This window comes from Sphaerodactylus townsendi, linkage group LG11 (assembly GCF_021028975.2).
Source record: "Sphaerodactylus townsendi isolate TG3544 linkage group LG11, MPM_Stown_v2.3, whole genome shotgun sequence".
Taxonomy (NCBI): domain Eukaryota; kingdom Metazoa; phylum Chordata; class Lepidosauria; order Squamata; family Sphaerodactylidae; genus Sphaerodactylus; species Sphaerodactylus townsendi.
The window spans coordinates 13,607,587-13,635,198 of NC_059435.1; the positions used below are offsets into that span (position 1 = coordinate 13,607,587).

Genomic DNA, 27,612 nt, shown 5'->3' on the forward strand with positions numbered 1-27,612 from the left:
GAGAAGACACTACTGGAAAACATCTCCTGCTTCCTTAGAGAAGAGAGCTTCCGCTACTATCCACATACTCGTCCTATGAGGCGGTAGCAGAAAACCTCTGCCTTCCCAGCAACAGAAAGGTGGCTGTCTGGTCTTCTCTGTGGAAGCTGCCCAATCCACCTCCCAAAAATTTAATGCAAGAAAAACCTCTTGAAGAGAATCAAGGAACCAGGAGACCAGATCTTTGCTTGTCCACTCTACCAAAGAGAAGCTCACTGCTGCCACCTGGAGTATGTGTAGTATAGTGGTTAACAGCAGGTGGACTCCAGTCTGATAGAACCAGGTTCAATTCCCCACTCCCCCACATAAAGCCTGCTATGTGACCTTGGACTAGTCATAGTTCTCTCATAATTCTCTCAGCCACACCTACCTCAAACCACTTTCACAACTGTTTGCAAGTGGATTTTGTTATTCCGCACAGCCTCAAAGAGCACTGAAAGCAGTTTGAAAGTGCATTATTTTGCATGTGCGGAATGAGCCAGAGACTTTGAAAAGTGAAAGTATTTTTATACTACATGAAAAGAGATACTTTTGGAACATTGCCTGAAGCTGATGGCTTTCAACTTTGTATTTTATATTACTATATTGAGTTTCTCCTCTGTTATAAATGTTTCTAATACTAATTTGTACCTTATAGAAACCCTTGCATATGGCAATTGGATGAATTGGTAAAATAATTTGTTATCCTCAAGAAAGAAAAGAGATTCTTTTCCTTCTCCTGAAGAGAGATTTGGAAAACGTACCTGAACGCGCGGGACGTTCGAGAAGTGGAAGTATTTGTTACATTACGTTATAAGAGACACTTTGAAAAGTGAAAATATTTTTATACTATGTGAAAAGAGATACTTTTGGAACATTGCCTGAAGCTGAAGGCTTTCAACTTTGTATTGTATTATATATTACTATATTGAGTTTCTCCTCTGTTATAAATGATGTGATAAATCTACTGATGTTTATTTGTTGGAATTTGAGCATTCATATAATATAGAGAACTATATGAGAGATTTTCGTTACTATTCTTGAGCCTACGCCAGTGTACGACGCGTCTCCTTGCTGGCTATTCTTACGTTGCACACTTGTGTGTTTTTGTTCTTTGTTCAACACCCTGAGCCCATATAGAGAAGAGTGTCTTATAAATCGAATGAAATTTTGAAAAAAAATGACCAAGGCCAGACAGGAACATGTCCATTACAACAGAGGATGTAATGGCCATTGAGCATAAATAGCTTTAGGGGGGTGGGGCTAGATATATTCATGGAGGAGAGGTCCAGCAATGGCTACTAGCCATGATGAATAAAAAGAACCTCCATGATCACAGTACTACAGGGTAACATTAGGATAAGGTGACCAGATGGTCACCTTTGTGAACCGGGACAAGCATACATGCACGCGCAGCCGCAGGAGCGCACTGCCTTCTGAGGCGTTGCCATTTCCCGCCCTGTGACAGGGCGGGAAACGGGAGCGCCCCAGAAGGCTGCGGTGGTCTCTCGCGGCCTTGCTACGCAGGAGGCTGCCAGCACTGCCTTGGCGCCTCTCTTAGAAGGCAGTGCAGCGGCTAACTTCCAAAAAAATCCCGAGGACAATTGAAATAACCAGCGGGACGCAGGACAAATTGTTTGAAGGCGGGACTGTCCCGCCAAAAGCGGGACGTCTGGTCAGCCTACATTAGGAGCAAATTTAGCCTCTTGGTCCTGTTTGTTGGCCCTCCAGCACAACTGGTTGACCACTGTGTGAAACAGGATACTGAATTAGATGGACCAGAGGTCTGAGCCCAAAGGGCTCTTTCTTTATTAGGTTCTCATGTATAATTGGATCATGTACATTGGAACCTCAGTTTTCATTGGTTTCGGTTTTCATCGATTTTTTCAGTGAAACATTTGCCTCGGTTTTCATCTATTTGCAGTAAGGTGCAGGGGTTTGTGAAGAAAAATCACCCGGAAAAAGCTGTTGCAGGCCGTGTCTGCAACTTGTTTAATGACAATGTCTTGCCCCATTTCAGACAAATCTTAAAGAGGCATCAGAAACAGACCTCTTTGGACGCCTTCTGTATTATCATTGGTCCACCATTCTGCCATCCCAGTGTTATTGTTTGTTACTGTTTTCGGCATTAAAGTCTATGTTTATTCACCAAAAAATGTGGTTTTGGTATGTTTTTTGGAGTGCCCAGAACGGATTAATTGGATTTACATTGATTCCTATGAAAAAGTTTGCCTCTGTTTTCATCGGTTTCGGTTTTCATCGATTCTTTTCGGATGGATTACCAACGAAAACCAAGGTTCCACTGTACTCACCTCTGATCCAGAGAGGCTGCAGTGTCCACCTACAACATTCCAGGAACATGCTGAGGACTATGATCCACATTACTCTTGCTGCTCAAGCAAACTCCTCCAAACCAAGCTGTATGGTCCTAACGGTGGCTCACTGAGGGAGTGTGCTACTCCCTCAGTGCCCCCATGTGGTTATGTCATCACCGACAATCTGTTGGCCCCCTCCCGGGAGTAGGACCGGACATCATCAAATAATAATTATATATGGGGTACTGTTGCTACTGGGTTTTTCATTAATTTTAATGGATTTTAATGAATTAATTGATTATTTTACTTGTTTTATGCTTGTTGTAAACGTCTCAGAGCCCTTCGGGGGTAGAGTGGTATACCAAATCCAATAAATCATCATCAACATCATCATTCTGACTTTTCACGTCTAAAAATTTTCTTGGGCAGGTTTCCCAAGGAGCAGCAGTGGTGCAGCGGTTAAGAGCAGGTGCACTCTAATCGGGAGGAACCGGGTTTGATTCCCCGCTCTGCCACCTGAGCTGTGGAGGCTTATCTGGAGAATTCAGATCAGCCTGTGCACTCCAACACACGCCAGCTGGGTGACCTTGGGCTAGTCACAGTTCTTCAGAGCTCTCTCTTCCTCACCCACCTCACAGGGTGTTTGTTGTGAGGGGGGAAGGGAAAGGAGTTTGTAAGCCCCTTTGAGTCTCCTATAGGAGAGAAAGGGGGGATTTAAATCCAACTCTTCTTCTTCTTCTTCCACTTCTAATTCAGAAAAATGAGCACGCCTCAGCTTGGCTATTAGTAGTTGGCGTAACACTGAATTAAACAAAAAGCTCATGTCCAAACTCCCCAGAGTTGTGATTTACATTATAGCAACACCAAAATGCTCCACTGAAATTGAGTTCACATGGCACGGGGCAGCACAAAGGCCCATCATGACAGGAACCGGGTAGTGCTGATACAGACCAGAAACAGAACAGGGAGAGAAACAGACAGATGTGGAAGGCATCTGATTTTCTGGAGGTCAAAGAGAAGAAAAGCCAATGAATCCGAAAGAAACCATTACCCTAATTGTTCCAACATGTCATATTTCAAAACATCAGTCTACTTTCAGTTTCACAAGCAAGGATGGAATGGAACTTGCGTATCATCTGCAAAGCAGCGAGCGTGATCGGACAATCCCCTTCCTTCCAAAACAGGTCCCTAATTTTGCTTGCCAATATTTCACCTCAGCTCAGGAAAAAGCACGGAACTGCATGAATCAGCCTGAAACCCAACCTAGACATGGCCCCAGTGTGTGCGCTTAACACTCTGAACTCCATGATGCTTCCATCTGCCTTTGCATTCATGTTTTCCATGATGGGGACGATACTGCCTCTCTCTTGCCCTGCTGAATAGCAGCAACACGCTGTTGAAGTTATTCAGCATTTTCGACGTTTTGCACAGTACCGCTGAGTTTTAGAGCTGTACAGACTTGTCCAGTATCCCAGTGGCCCGTTTTCTCCCGGGTGTCCGTTTGCTCCACTGCAACTGAGTTGAGATAGCTTATGGAGAAGCATATGGCTGAAGTAGCATATATAATATAATCTATTAATAATCTGTAAAGGCTCTAGTGTTTGGTTAATTTGGTTGAGAAAAGGTTAAAAGGGAAAAAAACAAATGGATAAAAACATTAAGATACAAAGTGTCTAATTTGATATTAGGACTTGTATTAATAAGAAGACTTTGGATTTATAACCCCCTTTTCTCTCCTGTAAGGAGATTCAAGGTGGCTTAGAAGCTCCTTTCCCTTCCTCTCCCCACAACAGACATCTTGTGGGTTAGGTGGGGCTGAGAGTTTTGAGAGAATGGTGAGTGGCTCAGGATCAGCTCAGGAGCAGGGAAACAAATCAGGGTCACCAGATAAGACTCCACCGCTCATGCGGAGCAGTCAGGAATAAAACCCGGTTCTCTAGATTAGAATGCACCACGCTGGTAAGAAAAGTCTTACAACAAAACGCTAGTAATCGTATATTAATGCCTTTTATAATTATCTTCCCCATGGTAAAATCTATGTATCTCCAAAAAAAAAATCTGTAAAATATGTTGATTATGTTATGATTTTATATCTCTTTTAATCTCTTTTTTATCTCTTATCTCTATATTTTATATAGAGATCTATTAGTTCTAGTACGCTATTTAATTACCAGAACTGTAACTAAAATAAGACCTGTTTTCTGATTCTTTCGTTGTTGTTTTTTTAATCTTTCTTGTCCTGTCATTTATTAAAAAGTAAATTTCAATTAAAGAGATAGCCGAGCAAAGCTTTCTCAGCCATGTTCCACCATTTGCCAGCCCCCAGGAGGGGAGAAGACTTATTCCCAAATTTATATATTTGTCTTGCCTTCCCCCACCCGTCTCTCCCCCTCTGTTTTCATATCAAGTGAAAACATTTTAAAGTTGTGATTAATAGCTGCCTAATGACACTAGAAGATTGAGAAGTTTGGGCGTGGGTGGACCAGGCAATGGAAGAAAAAGCAAACCTATATCTTCCTTGAGATGAGGGGGAGGCACACAAAGAAAAGCTATTGCATCTTTGGCATCAACAGGCCCGAGTATTAATTCGACAAAAATTATGGGACATTTGCCTCCAGACTGACAGTGCGCCGAGCCCTCCACTCTTGTAGTGAGGAACAGTAATTTTAAAAAACTTTGTTTCACCAACTTATTTATATACACTGAAACAGCCTAAACATAGCAGAGTGTTCACCTTAACCTGGTTTAATGCCCTTTGATCAGCTTCATTGAAAGGAAGATAGACCCGCATTCCTCTGCTCGTCGTCACTGTCCGTATCAGTCAGGAATAACAGAAACCACTTGCTTTTATATCGTACTTTCTATCAAGAAAGTCAAACTCGGTTCAGCTCTACAATTTTGTCTAAATACCCAGAGAGAACAAACCACTTTTATATCTCTTTACTCCCTACCGTTAGCTCCAATGAAACTACTATTAAAGTAGCAAGATTCTGAGCTACGGCATGCTCAATAAGGCAGAAAGTTGTGGCCCAGTTTGAGCAACCCAGTATTCTATTTATATTTTAAACATTGCAGATCACCTTTACTGAGCATTGTTTAATACGACCATGGCAGATTACGTATCATCACAATGTTTGTTTACTGATTGTGGACCGTCATAAAGATTGTGTGCGTGTGTGAAAAGTTTCTGTGGGATATGGGGAGTTTTTGCAATCCTGCCCGTGCCGTAAAGGAATCTTCCTCATTCTGCAGCTACTCCACTCATGATGCATGAGAAGAGAATAAGAAGAGTTTTGGATTTATACCCCGCTTCTCTCAACCATAAGCAGCCCACAAACTCCTCCCCTTCCTCTCCCCAGGGCAGACGTTGTGAGGTGAGTGAGGCTGACAGAGTTCTGAGAGGTCCAAGGTCACCCAGCAGATTTCGTGTGGAGGAGTGAGGATTGAAATCTGGTTCACCAAATTAGAGTCCACGCAGTGGGGCATGAGATAGGGCACTAAGCTACCAATATACGTGCCCTAGGGACAGATCCTCCCAAAAAGCAGCCAAAATACTGTCTCAGTGGGGGTTTCATGACCCACCCCAGAGTCCCAATCCATGGGCTGAAGATCGCTCTTCTACCTACACCAGGGGTCTGCATCCTGCGGCTCTCCAGATGTTCATGGACTACAATCCCCATCAGCCCCTGCCAGTATAATCAATTGGCCATGCCGGCAGGGGCTGATGGGAATTGAAGTCCATGAACATCTGGAGAGCCGCAGGTTGCAGACCCCTGACCTACACTGATCAACTATAACAGTGGTGGCGAACCTATGGTGCTCCAGATGTTCATGGACTACAATCCCCATCAGCCCCTGCCAGCACAATCAATTGGCCATGCCGGCAGGGGCTGATGGGAATTGAAGTCCATGAACATCTGGAGAGCCGCAGGTTGCAGACCCCTGACCTACACTGATCAACTACAACAGTGGTGGAGAACCTATGGCGCTCCAGATGTTCATGGACTACAATCCCCATCAGCCCCTGCCGGCATGGCCAATTGATTATACTGGCAGGGGCTGATGGGAATTGAAGTCCATGAACATCTGGAGAGCCGCAGGTTGCAGACCCCTGACCTACACTGATCAACTACAACAGTGGTGGCGAACCTATGGTGCTCCAGATGTTCATGGACTACAATCCCCATCAGCCCCTGCCAGCACAATCAATTGGCCATGCCGGCAGGGGCTGATGGGAATTGAAGTCCATGAACATCTGGAGAGCCGCAGGTTGCAGACCCCTGACCTACACTGATCAACTACAACAGTGGTGGAGAACCTATGGCGCTCCAGATGTTCATGGACTACAATTCCCACCAGCCCCTGCCAGCAGGGTCAGTTGGCCATGCTGGCAGGGGCTGATGGGGATTGTAGTTCATGAACATCTGGAGTGCCATAGGTTCGCCACCACGGAACTATATTTTCCCAGCAAGGGAAATATGAATGCCGCCCTAAACGGGGTGGAAGAGGATCCAAAATATTCATTTTAGGCATAACAATGTTGCGGAGGAACAGATGATGCTTTTCGTTCCTCCAGAACCCTGTCACACCGGTAGTGATTCCTAGTTAGCATCAATGAGTTCAAACAGTTATTCAAATGGATTTTACCTTCCATCCCTGCGTGACCTCAACAGCTCTTACAAATCTTTTGGCAATTTCAAAACCAATTATGTCTTCAAAAGTCTTTGAGCAACGGGTTCTCCCCACCACACCCCTTCCCCCAGCCCATTTCAAAATCTTTTTATATGCTTCTTAAAGCCTTTTTTCCGTTCTGGGTCTTCAAGGTTAACCTTCCATAAAGGATGCTATAGAAAAGTGAAACTCCACCCTGTAGGATCAAAGACGTTTGGAACAGCCTAAAAGCTCTGTGTAGTTTGAAAGGGATGAATGGCTCTGTTAAATAAGGCTTCGTTAAAAAGACTACGAAGACAAAAGACACACAGGTCCATATAGACTGACTGCCCACACCTTTTCTGCTGCTCGCCAAGTATGTCAGGAACCAGATATGGGGCTTTCTGCCCAACAAGGCTTCTGATCGGCTGTGCAGATTTTTTAAAAAAAGGTTGCTTTAAGAACATAAGAACTAGCCTGCTGGATCAGACCAGAGTCCATCTAGTCCAGCATTATGCTTTGCGCAATGGCCCACCAGGTGCCTTTGGGAGCTCACATGCAGGATGTGAAAGCAATGGCCTTCTACTGCTGCTGCTCCTGAGCACCTGGTCTGCTAAGGCATTTGCAATCTGAGATCAAGAAGGATCAAGATTGGTAGCCATAGATTGACTTCTCCTCCATAAATATGTCCAAGCCCCTTTTAAAGCTATCCAGGTTAGTGGCCATCACCACCTCCTGTGGCAGCATATTCCAAACACCAATCACACGTTGCGTGAAGAAGTGTTTCCTTTATTAGTCCTAATTCTTCCCCCCAGCATTTTCAGTGAATGCCCCCTGGATCTAGTATTGTGAGAAAGAGAGAAAAATTTCTCTCTGTCAACATTTTCTACCCCATGCATAATTTTATAGACTTCAATCATATCCCCCCTCAGACGTCTCCCCTCCAAACTAAAGAGTCCCAAACGCTGCAGCCTCTCCTCATAAGGAAGGTGCTCCAATCCTTCAATCATCCTCGTTGCCCTTCTCTGCACTTTTTCTATCTCTTCGATATCCTTTTTGAGATGTGGCGACCAGAACTGGACACAGTACTCCAAGTGCGGTCGCACCACTGCTTTATATAAGGGCATGACAATCCTTGCAGTTTTATTATCAACTCCTTTCCTAATTATCCCCAGCATAGAGTTTGCCTTTTTCACAGCTGCCATGCATTGAGTTGACATTCCCATGGAACTATCAACTAAGACGCCCAAATCCCTTTCCTGGTCTGTGACTGATAGCACTGACCCCTGCTTTCAAATTGCCATCACAGCACAAGGATCTGCACTGTGTTACTGAAGTGGCAAACATTTTGTGCGTAACTCTGCCTCTGGTGGCAGTCATTTTATGGCAGCCATTTTGCTGCTGGGCAGAATTCCAAATGTGTCCACAGGCTCAAAACATTTGGTGATCCCTGCATTAAGCCAAATGGCTTCAAATCACTTGCCCCGCCCTGCACAGGGTTTGCTGCATATGGATACCTGCACTGAAAACTAATTATTTAATTCATAAATTTGATCTCTTTTATGCCTCTCTGTACTCCCCAACTGAGGACCCAAAGCAAATTACTTCATCCTTCTCTCCTCCATTTGATTCCCTCAACAACCCTTTCAGATAGGTTAACTTGCCAATGTGTGACTGAGCCAAAGTCACCAATCAAAGTTCTACGATACAAAGTTCTAAGTTGGGATCCTAGCCTGAGGTAATTTACACACTTGTATTCTCCTTTGCATTGGGTGAACATTCCCTTCGGGTTGGATTCTCAATTCCGCATATTCTTCCACTCTTTAGAGCTCACTACACTTCCAGATCAGAGAATTCCTGTGGTTTCTGAAATCCATTAAACCCAACTTTTCCTCTCTCTTTAGCAAGGAAAGCAAGGGGAATAAGTGTATGTTTTGCTTTCTTTGAGCTTTTCCACTCCTTCTGCCTTCTCCCACGCAACAACTGCAGCTTCCACCGCTATTTTTGCCACCATTTCAGAAGGTCTTTTCTTTTTTTCTTTCTATCTGTCCGTCTGATGGTTCTAATGGCTAAGATCTATTGCTATGAAATTGATATGAATTGCTATGAAATTGACATGAATCTATCTGGTTTGTCTGGACCCAGAGTATACCTTCATGGTGTGCAGAGGCGTACCTCCCATTGGGCAAAGTGGGCAGCTGCCCTGGGCGCCACCTTGTGGTGGGCGACAAAATTGCAGGTTTGTGAGGGATTTTGTATTTTCAGTGTTTTTCCGTTTTTGGCCTGCAGGGGGCGCAGATTTTAGGCTAGCACAGGGGTAGGGAACCTGCGGCTCTCCAGATGTTCAGGAACTACAATTCCCATCAGCCTCTGTCAGCATGGCCAATTGGCCATGCTGGTAGGGGCTGATGGGAATTGTAGTTCCTGAACATCTGGAGAGCCGCAGGTTCCCTACCCCTGGGCTAGCAGCACCAAAATTTCAGGGATTTTTTGGGAGACTCTCCTGATGATATCACCCAGGTTTGGTGAGGTTTGGTTTAGGGAGTCCAAAGTTATGGACTCCCAAAGGGAGTGCCCCCAACCCCCATTGTTTCCAATGGGAGCTAATAGGAGATGGGGGCTACACCTTTGAGGGTCCATAACTTTGGACCCCCTGAACCAAACTTCACCAAACCTGGGTGGTATCATCAGTAGGGTCTCACGAAGATACTCTGAAATTTTGGTGCTGCTATCTTAATAATTGCACCCCTGACAACAGGCACCCCCTAAATTTCCCCAGATTCTTTTTAAATTCACTCCCTTCCCACCAATGCTTGTTTTCTTTCTTTCTTTTATTCTCTCAGTGCCTAATAAAGGTGGTTGTTGTTGTTGTTGTTGTTGTTATCAAATCTACCCCCTTCGGCATGGATTTAAAGGGAGAATCTGAGGTCCCCAGTTTAAACACCATTTAAAATGATGCTGTTTGGGGGTGGATTCCAGCATCACTTGTTTAAACTAGGGAGCCCAGATTTAAATCCACCTTAAAGGGAGAATCTGAGGTCCCCAGTTTAAACACCATTGAAAGTGATGCTGTTTCCCCCAATTGGGGGGACTGGATACAACACCATAAAATGTTTTCATAGCAGTAATAAAACATTTTGAAAACATTTTGAAAATGTTTTCCAAATATTATTTCGGCTGTGTGGCATGGCCCATTGCTGTGTTCAGATTTGTGAGTTGGGGGATGTTCTATAATGTGATGGTGACTTTGAAACGACCTGGTGGAAAAAATCATTGTTTGGTCATGGTGGGGGAGGGTGGCCACCTATGGGGGGGGGGGGCATCAAACTCAGGTTTTGCCCAGGGCTCAAGTTCGCCTAGGTACGCCCCTGATGGTGTGGCCCTCTAGAACATCAGAAACCTGGACAGATATTAGAGTGAACATTTAAATATGATGCCAGTGACACAAAATGGTTAAGGTTTTAAAAATAATGCACAAACGCGAATATCCTACAACACATTTAGTGCTGTTCTAACAATCACCAGCAATTTCTTTTTCTTTTTGCCAGCTGTAAGAACAAGCCAGAGATTTAGCAGAATCATCCTATTTGACTAAGAAATCAATGCAGTACTAGAGAGGGCAATCCAATTTGACAGACCTTGCTATCTTGTCTAATCCGTGCCTCTCCCACTGATTAAAGCGGCAAGACCCAGCACCAAATCCATTAAAGTGGAAATTAGAAACAGAAAGGTGGCTAGTAGTTCCGAGAAGAGTTACCCCCTTCTATTGAGGTTAACAAGCTTCGAAGAGTGTAATGCTGCTGTAAAGGCCACAACACTATGAAGGAGTAAGTCCCGCTGAATTCAGTGGGACCAACTTCTGAGAATGCATGCTCATGGCTGCATTGTTACAAGTGCTCTGATTCTATGTTTCCCAATTCACAATTGGGCTCTTATTGGTGCCACATATAGGTAGAGGGGCTGACTAGCTGTCTTATCCCAAATTTGTCAGCAAGATTTACAGCCATTTCACAGCCAGCCAAGGATGAGGGAATCTCAAGATAGTTTGTCCCTTCTGAGCGGTCCTGTTATCAGGTACCAGCCAGTATCCTCTAGCTCAGGAGACCCAAACCTATTTGAACTTGTGGCAGAGGTGGAGCGAAGGGGAACTGCGCTCTGCTTCCCTGCCACGCCCCCCTGACCCCGGAACACTCCCGGAACGCCCCTTCCCACGCCCCCACAGGGACGCGTCCCCGGTGCGTCACGTGCCCCCCCCCCCCACCTTGGCGCTACGCTACTGACCTGTGGACACCTTGGGAATCCTGACAAAGCACTGTGGGAAGAGCCAGAAAATGGTTCACACAGGAGGCAAAGCCAACTACAAAATGGCAGCCTACTCTCAGTCACACAGTAGAGAGCCTTCTGCTGTATGCTAAAGCAACATTTAAAAAAAATATGCACAGTCAATCAAACCCCCATTGGTCAATTAGAAGCCAGACTGAACAAAAGTCCTCCCTGGTCCCGCCCATCAAAAGCACTTGGTGGCCATCAGGAAAGGTATGAGTGAGAGTAATGATGCCCACAGGCACCATGTTGGAAACCCTGCTCTAGTGGACATTTGCTGGACTGGACCACAGAGATCCAGGTTCAAATGCTACTCTACCATGAAGCTAACTAGGCAAGCTCCTTTCTGTCTCATGCTAGCCCAGGGGTGACCAACCTATGGCGCTCCAGATGTTCATGGACTACAATTCCCACCAGCCCCTGCCAGCATAGCCAATTGGCCATGGTGGAAGGGGCTGATGGGAATTGTAGTCCATGAACATCTGGAGAGCTGCAGGTTGCAGACCCCTGAACTAGAGGGGCTATAGTGCTGGACCTTAAAAAATCTTATAGCCTCTTTCACTTCAAGGTAATTCTTCTACACAGAAAAACAGGCTTTAACTTGACGGCTGCAATCCAATCAATGTTATTCGAGTAGATTCATGCGCATTTATTGCTAACACATTACAAACTCGTTGAAAAAAATATTTCTCCCAAAAATTTTAAGCAACAAGGAAATTTTCCACAAAAGAAAAATGGATGCAAAACAGTTTCCCTGAGGGCAAAAACTTTGAAAAATCGGAGCAGTAAATGAATTTTTTGAACTGGTCTGAAATGTTCTCCCTCGCAAATGAATGTCTTTGAGGCAAGTCGAACCCTAGAGCAGGGACCCTCGTTTTCAACATACAAACATGACTTCTGAGTTCCTATTAAGCCAGAGACAACAGTGATTTGCAGGATAAAATCTCAGACGCCAATTCAGCCCCCAGATACTGTCTGATTATCTCACCCTGGCGGTCTTCAGTTAGATGACCCAAAAAGGAGACAAAATTTGCACACGTTCTGCATCTTCGATTTGCGTTCATAGATGCAACGGTACACATAACAACTCTAACTTAAACTGGAGTACAATTCAGTGCCATGCCCAATGCTCTGAGTGAGGGCTAGTCATTTAAAAGTTGACCAAAGTGTTTTTCCAGCCTACAAAACCCACTTAAGCTGATTTTACTGGACGGAGAAGAATCATAGAGTTGGGAGGGGCCATGCAAGCCATCTTGCCCAACCCCCTGCTCAATGCAGGATCAGCTTAGAGCAGCCATTCTCAACCAGGGTTCCGTGGTACCCTGGGGTGCCGTGAGCATGTCCCAGGGGTACCACGGCAACACTACCGCCCCACCCTCATTTTTGTGGTGTCTCCCACCGGCGCCAGCAAGGACATGGAGCTGGCCCATGGGGCAGGGCCTGCCACAAGGTCAGCAGCCACCACCCCCACCCCCCCACCCCAGTGCTTCCCTTCACCCTGGGAGGGGAAGGTGGGGGGTGTGGCAAGCAGGGGCAATGGGAGGGGAAGGTGGAGGGTGGCAGCAGGAGTACCGTGAGATATGAAGAGCGAGGTCAAGGGTACCCTGACCTCGAAAAGGTTGGGAAACACTGGCTTAGAGCATCCCAGACAAGTGTTTGGCCAGCTGCGGCTTAAGGACTGCCAGTGAAGGAGAGCTCATCACCTCCTTAGGCAGTTGATTCCACTGTTGCTGTAAAAAGATTTCTCCTAATATCCAGTTGGAACCTTTCTCCCCAAAATTTAAACCTGCCATTGAGAGTTCTATCCTCCGCTGGCACCAGGGACAGCTCCCTGCTCTCCTCTCAGTGACAGCCCTTCAATGGGAATAATCATGTCCCCCTCAAGCTCCTCTTCTCCAGATTAAACATTTCCAAGTCCCTCAGCCTTTCCTCGCAGGGCTTGCTCTCCAGGCCCCTGGTCAGCCTCTACGCTCTCCTCGACACCTGCTCCACATCTTTTTTGAAGTGAGGCCTCCAGAACTATATACAATCCTCCAGGTGAGGCCTGATCAATGCAGTGTACAGCGGGACTATGACATCTTGCACTTTGGATGTTATGCCTTCTGTTGATACACCCCAAGATCACATTCGCCTTTTTTGTCGTTGCATCACACCGGGTGCTCATATTTAATTTACTGTCCATCCGTACCCCAAAATCCTGTTCACCCACACTGCTACTCAGTAGTGTATCCCCCATTCAGTATGTGTGTTCCCTCCAAAAAATCAAAGGACAGTACTCCCTCCCATCAAAGAAGATTGTCCACTGGAAAAGAAAAACAGGACATCTGGCCACCCGACATATTTACACTCCACTATGCTGAGAAAAAGGCAAAGGCCTCTAAGCCCCCACATGTATAAATTGAGAAACAACTGAGCAAAGGTGTAGCGCCAACGGGGCGGGGCGGGTCGCGACGAAGCAACGAGGGTGTGGTGGGGGCATTCCTGGGGGGTGGGGTGGCAGGTGGAGGGCACCACCACAGCAGGGGCGCAGCGCATGGGCCCCAGGCAGAGTTTCCCCTCGCTCTGCCTCTGCAACTGAGCCTTGGCAGAGCCCTAGCCATATTAGGCATTTCATTTCCCTGCACAAGCCAAGATAAAGGCTGAGTGTAAATTGACAGCTCAGGCAGCGGAAGAGAAAACACCGCCAAGGCCTCTTTCATCACACTGAGCAAGACAGTGTTAAAGAGCCCCTTGACTCTGTTTATGTGGAAATAAACCACTGGATGAAGTCAGCATTGCCAGCCCTGGAGTCTTTTAGTGCCACCAGAGCAGCTCTTCCCAGATAAGACTTCCCCCTGCCCCTGCATCACACCATCTAGATCCGTGGTGTCGAACCTTTGGTACTCCATATGTTATGGACTACAATTCCCATCAGCCCCTGCCAGCATGGCCAATTGGTCATGCTGACAGGGGCTGATGGGAATTGTAGTCCATAACATCTGGAGTGCCAAAGGTTCGCCACCACTGACCTAGATCCAAGCGGACGTCACATGACAGCCAATCACAGCATTTGATTGGTTGTCAAGACAGAAGGCTCTACAGAACGTTGTCTGCCTAGTCCCTTTTCCCTTCTGGTGGCCCTAAATATTTTGGTCCTGGGCAAAGAATGAGAAACATTTAGGTTTATGATGTTCCCTGCCTAAGCCGTGATCCGATAAATGACTTCACTCATCAAGCATGCCAGGCTTACATCTGCAAAATCAAAAGTATCCTTGCCTTCCCCCACACACGCACAATGCCAACTTTTGCTCAAAGGGAGCACTATGCTTTTTATAGCATCCAGCCCACAGCAGCAAGGAAACCACAAGAATTCACAGATATTATTAAACTTGGTGGAGCCGGGAAGGGAAGCGCAACTCCCAACAGATCATCAGGTTTTTTTAAAAAAAAAATGGACAGATCTGCTGAACAATGAACATACCTCATTTGGTTCACCGGCCAGGACTCCAGAGGAAGCCTTGTCAATCTGTTCAAAACAAAGGGTTACTTCAATTAGTGAAACAGTACCAACCAACAGGGCGAATTCCCCAAATGCCTTGTTACAACTGCAGTCATTCCATGAACAGAATGTAGTCCAGCAATCAACAGTGTTCAGCAACCTTCAAACCGAGCAGCTACGAGGTAATTCAGCAACCTTCAAACCGAGCAGCTACGAGGCTGGGCAAAGAATTAGCATCATCTAAGGCTTGGCAGACAGGTTTATAGCCAGAAGACTCCCTAAACAACCCCTTTTCCATTCCCATCTGCAGCCAGAATAGTGAAGCATAGTTGGACTTGGTTCTGGGAGATCTGGGTGAAGCCCAAGGCAATGTTGTGAAGAAATCAGAACACATCCAACACTAAGGAACAGTTCATACATTCAACAGATGTAAGAGGCAAGGTTTTTTTAATCAGGATTCTACCCCTAAAAGATGCAGTGAGAAAATCCTTTAACTAGATTCTAGAACTGTGGTGGCGAACCTTTGGCACTCCAGATGTTATGGACTACAATTCCCATCAGCCCCTTCCAGCATGGCCAATTGGAGTGCCAAAGGTTCTGGAGTGCCAAAGGTTTGCCACCACGGTTCTAGAACAAGGGTCCCCAACATGGTGCCAGTGGGAACCCCACCACCCAGCAATACCTTTCCCGGAGTGCACCCATTGATTTCAGCAGAGGCATGTCGGGGTTAAAGGGTGCTCGGAGACAACCCCTTCTTCGGGCACCCATCGCACACACCCCTGCAACCCCCCCATGCTCGGGGACGTGGCTCATGGGTGTTGAGCCCTGCCCCCGCCGGCCTGCACAGAGGCTGGGGACGTGGCTCTGGTCAGGGAGATACGGGGGGGGCAAGGCCGCCCACCACTGAGCCCCATGCCCCCACCCCCGGCCTCCGTGCAGGCTGGCTCTTGAGCTGGCCTGCAGGGAGGCATGGGTCAGGGCTTGCCATATGGCTGGGGTGAATGCCTTTTGGTCACTTTAGGGGGGCGTCTGACCAAAAGGTGTGCGCCCGGGGACATGGGTGACCATCCCTATAGGCAGTACACCTCTGGCTTTCAGACATTAGGTGAGGCTTTTGCCAGCAGGGTTTCTGAACAGCTGTGCCAATTAAAAGGTATCGTGTTAAACAAGGCTTCTATCTGAACTGTTGAAGAATTACCATCAGAGTCACACATAACCATAACTCCCTGACATTTTGTAGTTGGCTCCACCTTGGGTGGCAGCCATTTTGTTGTTCCACCCTCCACACTGTGTCAGAATTCCAAAGGTGCCCACCGGCTCAAAAAGGTTGGGAGATTCCTCGTCTAGAAACTGACAATATCAAGTAAACGTTTCACACACAAACCAAAGTATAGCATTCAAACTTCTGTTTTCCCTCTTTGCAGTATGAGAAAACATTTTCCATTTCAGGCTAAGGGTCAAAATCCATATTATGCAGCAAACCTGTGATTGGATCTCCTGATATTTTTGTTTTTATTTCCAAGAAGAACTTTTTTCAGGGCTGGAGGGCTCCGAACGGAGCAGCAGGGTAAAGATAAGCCATCTCTTCCCCACCCCCAGGATCATGCCCTCTTCTTTGAGCTAACCCACCACCATTCCAAGCTGCTATTAAACCACATGGCATGGAGAATACATATTTCATTTATTTATGTGGTCTCTGATGATCACTTTCTCTTAACAAGATTCGTGGTGATGTACAAGAAAAAACAACATAAAAACAAATATGAATACACTAAATCCGTGGTGGCGAACCTTTGGCACTCCAGATGTTATGGACTACAATTCCCATCAGCCCACAATTCCCAATTGGCCAAGCTGGCAGGGGCTGATGGGAATTGCAGTCCATAACATCTGGAGTGCCAAAGGTTCGCCACCACTGCACTAAATCATCGCAAATGAAGGAGGAGGAATTGTTTGGGTTTATACCCTACTTTTCTCAACCATAAGAAGTCTCAAAGTGGCGGACAAACTTCTTCACTTTCTCTCCCCAAAACAGACACCTTGTGAGGTTAGTGGGGCTGAGAGAGTTCTGAGAGAACTATGACTAGCCCAAGAGGGACAGCTAATATTCAACCAATTTTAATCCAATTCTTCTCTCGGCCGCTAAAGACAGCATACATTTCACTCCCATTTTATCCACAGAACAACCTTGTATGGTTAGGCAGGAAAAGAAACTGGTCAAAGCTCAAAGTAAGCTAAAATTCACAACTGAATGTGATCTTGGACCTAGTTTCTCCATAGACCTAGTCCATCACTACCCACTGGCTAAAAATCCACATCACCAAGAAGGAGGAGGAGGAGGAGGAAAAGAAGGGGGAGGAGGGGGAAGGGGAGGATTTATACACCCTCCTTTTCTCTCCTGTAAGGAAACTTAAAGGGGCTTACAATCTCCTTTTTCCTCCTCCCCCCCCACAACAAACACCCTGTGAACTGAATGGAGCTGAGAGAACTCCATAGAGACTAGCCCAAGGTCACACAGCTGGCGTGTGTTGGAGTGCACAGGCTAATCTAGTTCCCCAGATAAGCCTCCACAGCTCAAGTGGCAGAATGGGGAGTCAAACCCGGTTCTCCAGATTAGAGTGCACCTGCACGTAACCACTATGCCACTGCTGCTCTAAGAAGAAGCTCTTCTGAACAGTGGCGTAGCTAATGGAGGCACAAGGGGAGCAATAGCTCCCCTTGAACATTTCTAAAAAGTGGCACCTTTTCAAAATCCCCCCTGCTTCCAGCCCAAGCCCCATCCCCAGGACCAGGCTCTTCCTGTCCAGACTCTGGCCCGAGCCACTGCCTGGTATGTGTCATGGCGTTGTTGTTTTTTAATGTGCTCACTCCCCCTAGCTTTAGAACCTGGCTACTCTCCTGTTTCTGAACAAAAAACACTACATATCTCTTCCTAAAAAGCAAGGAGAGAAGATACACCTGCAGCTTGTTCCACAAAGTGGGCACAAAGTATGCTGACCTCAAATACTGGCAAAACCGATTCTTCAGATTTACCACTCTCCGGAGGAATCAAAAACCAGCACCTTCAACCAAACCTGGAAACAGTCCAGCAGACAAGGCAACCCCTTCAGTGATATGAATAAACTAAGGAAGCTTGAAGAGGGGAACTCAAGGGGAGAAATCAGCAGGAAGAGAACCTCCCATCTGTTCCAGTGGCTGTTCTGGGCAAAAGAAAGAGTCTAGAAATCATCCTTAGAACTAAACCCTCGCCCCCCACCCCGGCAAGGAAGTTCCTTCCCTCGGGCTATAACAAAAGGAGTGGAGACCACTTCACAGCTTCCAAGGTCACGACTAGGTCTCTTTGTGACATTGTGTGTGTGTGTGTGTACATGTGTGAAAAAATGATACAAACTGAGCAAATTGGGGTAATTTCCCTTTCTCATCTTGCATTATAGGTTGTGATATTGCTGACAGTATAGAGCAGTGGTTCCCATTTTTTTTTCACTTGTGTACCCCTTAGCAACTTATTTCCCTAAAATTATACCTCCGTATTAGCAAACTCATTACATAAATTTATTCACATACCCCAATGCTCTGGCATGTACCCCTGAGGGTATGAATACCCCAGATTGGGAACCATTGGTATAGAGGAAGAAGAGTTTTGATATATATCCCCCCTTTCTCTCCTGTAAGGAGACTCAAAGGGGCTTACAAACTCCTTTCCCTTTTCCCCTCACAACAAACACCCTGTGAGGTACATGGAGCTGAGAGAGCTCTGAAGAACTGTGACTAGCCCAAGGTCACCCAGCTGGCATGTGTTGGAGTGCACAAGCTAATCTAGTTCACCAGATAAGCCTCCACAGCTCAAGTGGCAGAGTGGAGAATCAAACCTGGTTCCCCAAACGAGAGTGAACGTGCTCTTAACCACTACACTACGCTGGCTCTCAAGAAGAAGAAGGAGGAGGAGAAGAAGGAGAAGAAGGAGAAGGAGGAGAAAGAGGAGGAGAAAGAGGAGGAGAAGGGGGAGAAGGGGGAGAAGGAGGAGAAGAAGGAGAAGGAGAAGGAGAAGAAAGAGAAGAAGAAGAAGAAGAAAAAGCAGAAGCAGAAGAAAAAGCAGAAGCAGAAGCAGAAGAAGAAGAGATCCAAAAAGCTACATACGTATATACAAATGGTCTATCACAAAGAAAGAACAAGAACCTAGCTGAACTCTAGTTGTTATGAAGAGAGAACTGGGGATCTCAACAAAAAGATTACTCAGTTCAGAGGTTTCAACTGACCAGCGTCCCTTCAACGGATGGTCTTAAGGCTCATAGAGGCTTAGATCCTGTGACATGGTTCCGCTCATGCTCCATGGGTCACGCAAGCAGATTTCCTGCTGTCAGCAAGAGCAAGATTTTGTACTATGCAGCCTTTTCCCCATGCACGCAAAGGATCGCAACTGGAAACATCACCTCTCGTGACAGAATGCTCTCGCGACAGAATCGCCAAACCACTTCTGCAACAAATAGGCCCGATGGTGCCACAAACAGGACAGGGCTACAATTACAGGCTGTTCCATTTGTTCAGCGTAGGATCTGAGCCTTGAAATCCATTAATAATCAAACCTTCTAATTGAAATCTTCAGTTAGCTCAGGGCTCTCGGAAACAATATTATGCACGCTGCGTATGCAAGAACAGAAGTGCCCTCCGTCCTGTGTGTTTTCCACCCAACAACATTCCAGACAGGCAGTGAAATGTGACTCGAGAGCTGGCAGGTAGCAGGGATGAGAGGAAGGGCCAGTCGCTCAGTGTTCAACCAGCATGTCACTTCCTTGGAGAGACCTACCTCACTGACTGCCCGCCAGCCTCCTTTACAGCCATGACTGTAGAAGCAGAAGAAAAACCAGGAAGGGTTTCACCCCACGGCAGAGGTTTTAACACAAAGAACTGAGGGGCTAGAACCAGTGGTGGCGAACCTTTGGCACTCCAGATGTTATGAACTACAATTCCCATCAGCCCCTGCCAGCATGGCCAATTTGCAGGGGCTAATGGGAATTGTAGTCCATAACATCTGGAGTGCCAAAGGTTCGCCACCACGGGACTAGACATTAAAACTCCAATGAATGTTGGTGGTTGTGGAAACAGCCATCAAAATGCAGCCAACTTACGGCGACCCTTTGTGGGGTCATCAAGATAACAGATGAGCAGAGGTGGTTTGCCATTGCCTGCCTCTGAGTTTGACTTGACCTGCCTCTGACATTGGACTTCCTTGGTAGTCCTCCACCCAAGTGCTACTTGGAGATAATCCTGCCTCGTTTCTGAGATCTGATAAGATCAGGCCAGCCTCAGCCACCCAGATCAAGGCAAGGAACGGATAGAGGTGGTTTGCCTTTGCCTACCTCTTGGAGTTCTTTTACAAGCTCCCATCCAAGTACTATCTAGAGCCAGCCTTGCTTAGCTTTTCCGAGATCTGATGTGATCAGACTAGCCTGGCCATCCAAGTCGAGGTTGTATTTTTTTCTTTTCCCCCCTTTCCCCCAGGAGCAGCAGTGGCGTAGGAGGTTAAGAGCTCATGCATCTAATCTGGAGGAACCGGGTTTGATTCCCAGCTCTGCCGCCTGAGCTGTGAAGGCTTATCTGGGGAATTCAGATTAGCCTGTACACTCCCACACACGCCAGCTGGGGGACCTTGGGCGAGTCACAGCTCTTCTGAGCTCTCTCAGCCCCACCCACCTCACAGGGTGTTTGTTGTGAGGGGGGAAGGGCAAGGAGATTGTCAGCCCCTTTGAGTCTCCTGCAGGAGAGAAAGGGGGGATATAAATCCAAACTCTTCTTCTTCCTCCCCCCCCCCCCCCACCTTGACTTCTCAAGTGGCTTGAGAGGTCCAGGTCAAAAAGGTCAAATGCCACAATTAACTTGCATAAGCGAACCTAAATCTAACACTGTACACACAGCCGAAACCCGACATGCTTTGCCAAAGGCAATTTCTGCCCCCAAGATAGAAATATCCTAAACAAGAGGGCAGAACGTCTAAAGGAAGCACACGGCCAACCAGTTCAATGGGCCGTTCTTCAGATGAACTGGATCTTGATTTGATGTTATGGAAAGTGAGAGAGACACCTCTTTGGCCCACAAGCAGAGGTGGGATCCAGCAGGTTCTCACAGGTTCCCGAGAGTAGGTTACTAATTATTTGTGTGTGCCGAGAGGGGGTTACTCATTGGTGATTTTGCCACGTGATTTTTGCCTTAGTTATGCCCCTCCTCCGCTCCTCAGCAGTAGCGCGCAGAACTTGAAGCAGTCTAGCAGGAGGTGCACCGGTGTGCGTGGCAGCCTGCGCCTGCGTGCATTCATTTCCCGCCCAAGGACCGGCGCAGCGGCTGCGTCCTTGCCACAGCCCTGCCCAGCAATGCCCCGCCCCCGGAATGCCCGGCCACGCCCCCGGAATGCCCCGCCCAGCCCCATTGGCGCTAAGCCACAGTTTGAATCCCACCACCATGGGAACCCGTTACTAAAATGTTTGGATCCCACCACTACCCACAAGCCAATGAACAAGCTGGCCCACAGGAAGAGAACCTATTGATTTGAACAAAACAAGGCTTTCTTTGTCTCCAGTATCAGAAACTATCTTTTTTTTGTATTGTTGAAGGCTTTTATGGCCAGAATCAACAGGCTGTTGTGGGTTTTCCGGGCTGCACGCCACTGAGCGGAACATATCATACCGCAACATGCCTCTAAAAATGCCAGCAGTAGATGCAGGCGAACGTTTAAGAACTAAAACTACCAGACCATGGCCTCAAAGCCCAGAAAACCCATAAGACCCAGTATCTTTTTGTTGGTCTTTGTCTCCCAGCATGAAAGCAATTTTGTTTAAGTTGGCAGGAGTGGTGAACTGGTCCTTGAACTGGCCAAGTAATGTCCCAAAGGGTCATTGCTCTGGAAGGTCACTGGTGTCCTAAAACCAAGTGGCCATACAGTGCTGGCAAAAGCACAGAACCCACTTTGATTCCAAGCTTGGCTGCAGCTCCAACAGCAATCAACATATAATTGTCCCTCTGCCCATTGCCCCAGGCTGTATCATTAAGCCCACTTCACTGTCTGGGCCTGGGGGACCACTTGGCTTGCTCCAAGACCGCTGGAAGGGCCCAAACTGTTTCCCGATGCCAGCACTTGCCCAGTCCTGAAGACGTTCACAAAACCGTATTTCAAACAGCCTTCGAATTTCATTTTAGCTGTCAGCTGCTATCTGATTTTGGAAATTCACTCTGCAGAGTGCTACCTGATTCTGCAGAGTTCTGATTTTCTTGTTTGTAATCCCAGCAAGGCTAAAAGCCCGCCCTTTTGGTTCTGGCTGGAGAAACCCTAATAGGCTGGTGGCAGCATACCAAAGCTGAGGGTTTGTGGATTCAGCGGGGCTTTCCACACTCACCTTCTGCTGCGCGCCGCTCTCACGCCCCCTCAGCGCACGTCATTCCTGGCGCGCTCCCTGGGTTCCCCACGACCCCGCGCTCCGCTCCGCGCAGGGTCATCAAAAGGTGCCGTTTCTTCAGCGCCAGGAATGACGCACGCTGAGGTGGTGCAAGAGTGGCAGCGTCGGGGCAGCTGCGTGGTTGCCACCCTTGCAAGTGGGGAGCACCGCTGGGCCCTGCGCTACTTTCCCGGAGTAGCGCGCAGCAGAAGGTAAGTGGGGAAAGCCCCAGCCTCAGGGAGTCCTTTGAGTTTGATTTGGCCTATCTTTTGTAACACTGAGCCTTTTGACTGTGACTGGCTCATCTCCTTGGTGAATTATGTTTCAGTATGTAATTGTTCATTTCTATGTTAATTGTTATTCTTTTTATTTTTTGTTGTTTAAGCTTTGTTGTTTCAGCCCTTTTTCAAACACCACACTTACTCCATTTTGGATGTCTGTCCACACTCAGAACATCGTTTCCTGGCTGGCATTTTCTTTTTGCTTTTTCTGCGCATGTGCTGTAGCAGTGCTTTGTAGATTTGCTGATTGGATGGTCCCCCCCAAAAAAAACAGCCCAAAAGAAGAAAAACAAATAAAGAAAACTCGTGGAATTTTTAAAAAAAATTGAGAGGAGAGGGGGAAAGGGCTGAGGTGAATGACCAAAAAAATGGCAGAGCAAGCATCAAAGGGGAGGTTGGGGCATGTATAATGGTGAGCCATTTTGGCGGGAAAGAAAAAAATGTTTCAAGTTATGTTTACATTGTGAGGGAAGTTAGCTCTGAAAAACAGGATATAAATCCAAATTCTTCTTCTCTTCTAATTCCAGTGAGAAACATTTCAGTTTTAGCTTCTGAAGGACAGAGGACTAAGACAAAGCACCAAGTTATAACTTATTTATTTATTTTTTAAATTAATTTAATATACCGCCCCATCCCCAAAGGGCTCTGGGCGGTGTACAACATAAAACCGTATATAAAATCATCATAGTAAGACTTCTATAAATAATAATAAAAACAGCAGTTGTGTCCCAAGATGGCATCCCACCTAAACCTAATCCTCCTAGAAGGAGGAGGGAGAGGTAGTGGGTCCTGATGGTATTAAGGACCCATAGGTCCCAATAATGGGTCCCAATGATATTGGGGACCCATGAACTGGGGGGGGGGCACACTCAGCGGCTGGTTTCTCCAAAGGCCCGGTGGAACAACTCAGTCTTACAGTCTTACAGGCCCTGCGGAAATCGCCAAGGTCCCACAGGGATAAATTGCACATGTGTCAACAATCCAACCAATGCTTTTCAACAAAGGCTGTTCATATATTGTGGTGAGTGACAATCAAGTGACTCGGCCTCAAAACGTATCCATCAGTCTTACAAATTACGAGGAGACCCATGAATCCAACAGTGGATCAAATCATCTATAAATTGTAGCCAGAAACCTAGTCTGGAACAAAACAAAACTCCTGAAAATGCCATGTCTAGAGCTGATCTACGCACTCCAGGACAAGATCGTGGGGGGCGCTCTCCTTGGGATCATGTCAGACTGCAGAAGTAGTCCTATTTTTGAAGAAATGCTCTCTACTCCAACGCAAAAAGCTTTCCCGTGCAGCAAACCAGCACAGCAGGAAGAAAGGTAAAGTGTCGCCATGTCTCAAACATGGCAAATTTACTACATGCAGAGAGTTAAAACACACACACACACACACACACAAAGTGAAGCATGCAAAAGTCTGACAACCCTTCCCAGTCCCAAGTGGTACGGTGCAGAATTCCGACACCCATCCACCATTTTGTTCCATTTCATGTGTCCATTAGCCCTTAACAACTGCTGAATTGCTACATTATTTAAATGCTAAATAGGCCAATTCTCAACCCAGATAGTTTACAGCGCTGGAGATCAATCCTGTGACATCTAAAGTAAAAATAAATGGAAGCATATCGTTCCCTTAGCAAAGACAAAGTATTCCCCCACAATACAAACTTAACTACAGAGAGAACTTCTCCCACATACTCCCAATTCTGGTCCTCCTAGGCTGCCTTAAAGAAGCGGATGCAAGGATACCAACGAAGGGCAGGGACGTGACAATTAACCTGGTTATGCATATCGCACCAGCACCAAACTGCAAAGTCCAAGGCTTTTAGATTTACAGTCTAACTAAATAAAGCACAAAAGGAGGCTTTGTTTTTAATTTATCACAGTCTTGTTCCTTGGAAATGCTGCCTGGTTTTAATTTAAAAAGAGCCAAGAACAAATAAGTCAGGATATTTGCAAAGAGAAAGGGTACACATTCAGTGTGAAGAAACCACCAGGCACCACGTCCACCTACTATATTTGTCGACTTCCTATTGAACTGCTTAACCAAGAAATTCCAGCGCTTCCCCCATTTCTCCCTCCTCCTCCAGGACGACATATCCTTTTCCTCTCTGCTTTGGAACCTGAGCTTAGCAGACAGAGAAATGCCTTCCTGCAGGCAAGAAGGAACAATCTCTCCCAATTACGGAGACATGTGTGGGCTATGAGCTATTCTCCAAACTTAAAAGGAAAGGGGGAATTTGCTATCCTTATATTAACATGCTAAAACAAGCCAACCTGCAGATGGATGGGATCAAAGGGCCTCGTCTGAGTCACCTCAAAATTAATCCCCCTCAAGGAATGCTTTTCCTTGCTGTGAGTTTTTCCCTTTAGAGAAAAACTCACCCAGTTTTCATACAGATATTATACCCCTCCAGGAGACCACAACTTCTCATTTTGTTCTTGCTTTGTTTAAAAACACTGGTTCCTTTCCTCCATTTCAACCAGCCCTACAGCTTATTCCTAGAACAGTATGTTTTGTCCAAAGTTGATTTCATAAATCTGGTCTCCATTGAAAAATAAATCTTCCCTGTCGCAGAAAACATGGGCTCATTCCGCACATGCAGAATAATGCACTTTCAAACTGCTCTCAATGCTCTTTGAAGCTGTGCGGAATGGCAAAATCCACTTGCAAACAGTTGTGAAAGTGGTTTGAAAACGCATTATTTTGCATGTGAGGAAGGGGCCATGGTGATTGCTCATGTTACAAACATACTCTTTGCGGGGCTGCCCCCTGAAGACTGTTCAGAAGCTGCAATGGGTTCAGCTACCAAAGCAAATAATCTCCTTTCCGTATCTTTGGGGTATGTGACGCTCAAATAGGTCTAGCCATCTGAACCGTCAGCTGTCCTCTCTCCCCACACATGTAGTCCACGGCTCCCCAACCTTTTTGAGTCTGTAGGCATATTGGGAATTCTGACACAGCGCGGGGGGTGCAGCTACAAATGGCCACTAAGGGTGGCAGAGCCAGTCACAAAATGGCTGCCACAGCATTCCTTCAGTCGTAGAGGGAAAATTCTTGAGCTGTGGTGGCAGCCGTTGCCAAAGCAATCATTCTTCAAAATCTTATTTGCCACTGGAGATTTGCTATGCAGATTTTGAAGACTAATTGCTTTGGCAGCGGCTTCCGCCCCAGCTCAAGAATTTTCCCTCTACAACTGAAGGTAGGCTGTGGCAGCCATTTTGTGACAGGCTCCGCCTCCTTTAGTGGCCATTTGTAGCTGCACCTATTGCGCTGAGGGAAAAGCCTAAGGTGACCAGATGGTCACCTTTGTGATCCGGGACAGGGAGGCGGCCGGGCGCACATGTACATCTTGTACGCAGCGCTACATGCTGAAGAAGACCTTTGCGCTTCTGGCTTGCCGTTTTGCCGCCCTGTCACAGAAGCTGCAACGGCAAGCCCCAGAAGGCAGTAAGCGCCCCGCGTCGGTAGCTGGAGGCTGCCGCACTGTCTTGCGCCCCAGAAGGCAGTGCGGCAGCCTCCCAAAAATCAGGACAATTTGAGGAACCCGCGGGATGCGGGACAAATTGTTTAAAGGGGGGACGGTCCCGCCAAAAGCGGGACGTCTGGTCAGCCTAAAAAAGCTCCATCTGATGTCAGTGATGGTACTGAAGTGCACTATACTGGAGACCACTGTTGGACTCCATGAACACCTGTCCACAGGACTAGCAGCCTGTCAGGCAACGTGATCCTGTTAAACTCTCCCATCCTTGAATCATTCAGCAATGGAAGGAAAACCAAAATGTGGCCATGAGGGACTTGTAAAAGATTCAGGTATCTGGTCTTCTGAAAAACTCCATGAAAATGAAGGACAGGGCAACACCACTGGGTGTCCCTTTGTCTACAGAACCGATCAGGAAAAAAAATTCAATTAAATTTATTTTAAGAGATTTGTTTTTTTAAAAAAAGAATAGAGCATTAAAAAAAACCTCTGTGAAAACTGCTCTGCCAAACGACTTGTTTCCATTGTTTCAGAAAGCCTTGTGCTGAGCAAGGTCTTTTGGACACAGATTCACTGCGGAAAAATGCATTCAAGAGAAAGCAGAGACTGTCTGGTATGAACCCCTGCGTGAAGATAACCTACCACAGAAGTTCACAGTTTTGTTTTGTAGTCCCCAAAAAAGCCCCCCCCCCCCCACCACCAAGCACTCTAATTATAGTCTTTTTCTTCCCGAGGCTTGCAAACAGGAACCCATTTGCCAGGAAACAGACGGAGGCCATGAACTTGTTTTGTGCAGACCACTGAACAGCAATCCTAGGGCCGGAGAGCATCCAACAGCAGCCTGCTGGAGAAATCCCAAATGCTCACCCTTGGCAGCCTTTCCCCATATCTTTGGAGTGGCATCTCAGGCCCACCAGAGTCAAGGGACCTTCTACACCGCCATGGCCTTGACTCAGTATAAGGCAACTGTACTTGTTTGTCATCAGTATGTCCATTACCTTACCCAGAAGCCATCAACATATTTCAGATGGGTTGGCTCCACAGGTGCGATTCAGCCAGTTCGGACCAGTTCGGCCGAACTGGTTGTTCAATGGTGAATCCCTCCACTGCAAGTCCCGTCTACACTCTAAGGTGCCCCGACAATCACCCCTTCCTCCTTCCCCCCTCGGCCCGCCCGTCATTCCAGGGTGCTCGTTCAGCCGGCGGACCCTCCAGCATGCTGGAGCGTCATTACCTGTAGGAACAGAAGCACGTAGCCCCACCCCACCCCATGTACCAAAAAAAATCACTTTTTCCAGCCAAGTTAGAGCTGGGGTAACATACAAATGTTTCTGAGGCAGTCCCTTGTCAATCCCTTTCAGCGCAAGCAACTTCCATTGCAGATTGAAGGTGAAATTGATAAACGGGGTTCAATTGACCTGGCTTGTCTCTGTGCCCTAAAGTTACACTAATAATGCAATTTGATGGGGGGGGGGAGGGGAATTAAAATTTGAGCAAAAAAATGTAAAAATTCCTTTCAAAAAACAAAGGACCAGGGAGAAGAGAAAATGGGTGAAACTGAGGTTGGGCAATTAAACGGAGGCATGGATAAGGGCTAGGTTTTTAATGGGGCAGAGAAATAGACACCATTTC

General features: G+C 46.7%; 1 protein-coding gene across 6 annotated transcripts in view; it reads right to left on the reverse strand.

Annotated features, from left to right (window-relative positions):
- The window catches only part of TNS3 (tensin 3), a 339,136-nt gene that overhangs the window by 234,518 nt on the left and 77,006 nt on the right, over window positions 1-27,612 (reverse strand). For all 6 annotated transcript variants that reach the window (XM_048511801.1, XM_048511805.1, XM_048511803.1 and 3 more), the window contains exon 2: window positions 14,767-14,811. In XM_048511801.1, the coding sequence (XP_048367758.1) occupies window positions 14,767-14,811 (45 nt within the window). The remainder of the gene's footprint in view (window positions 1-14,766; window positions 14,812-27,612) is intronic.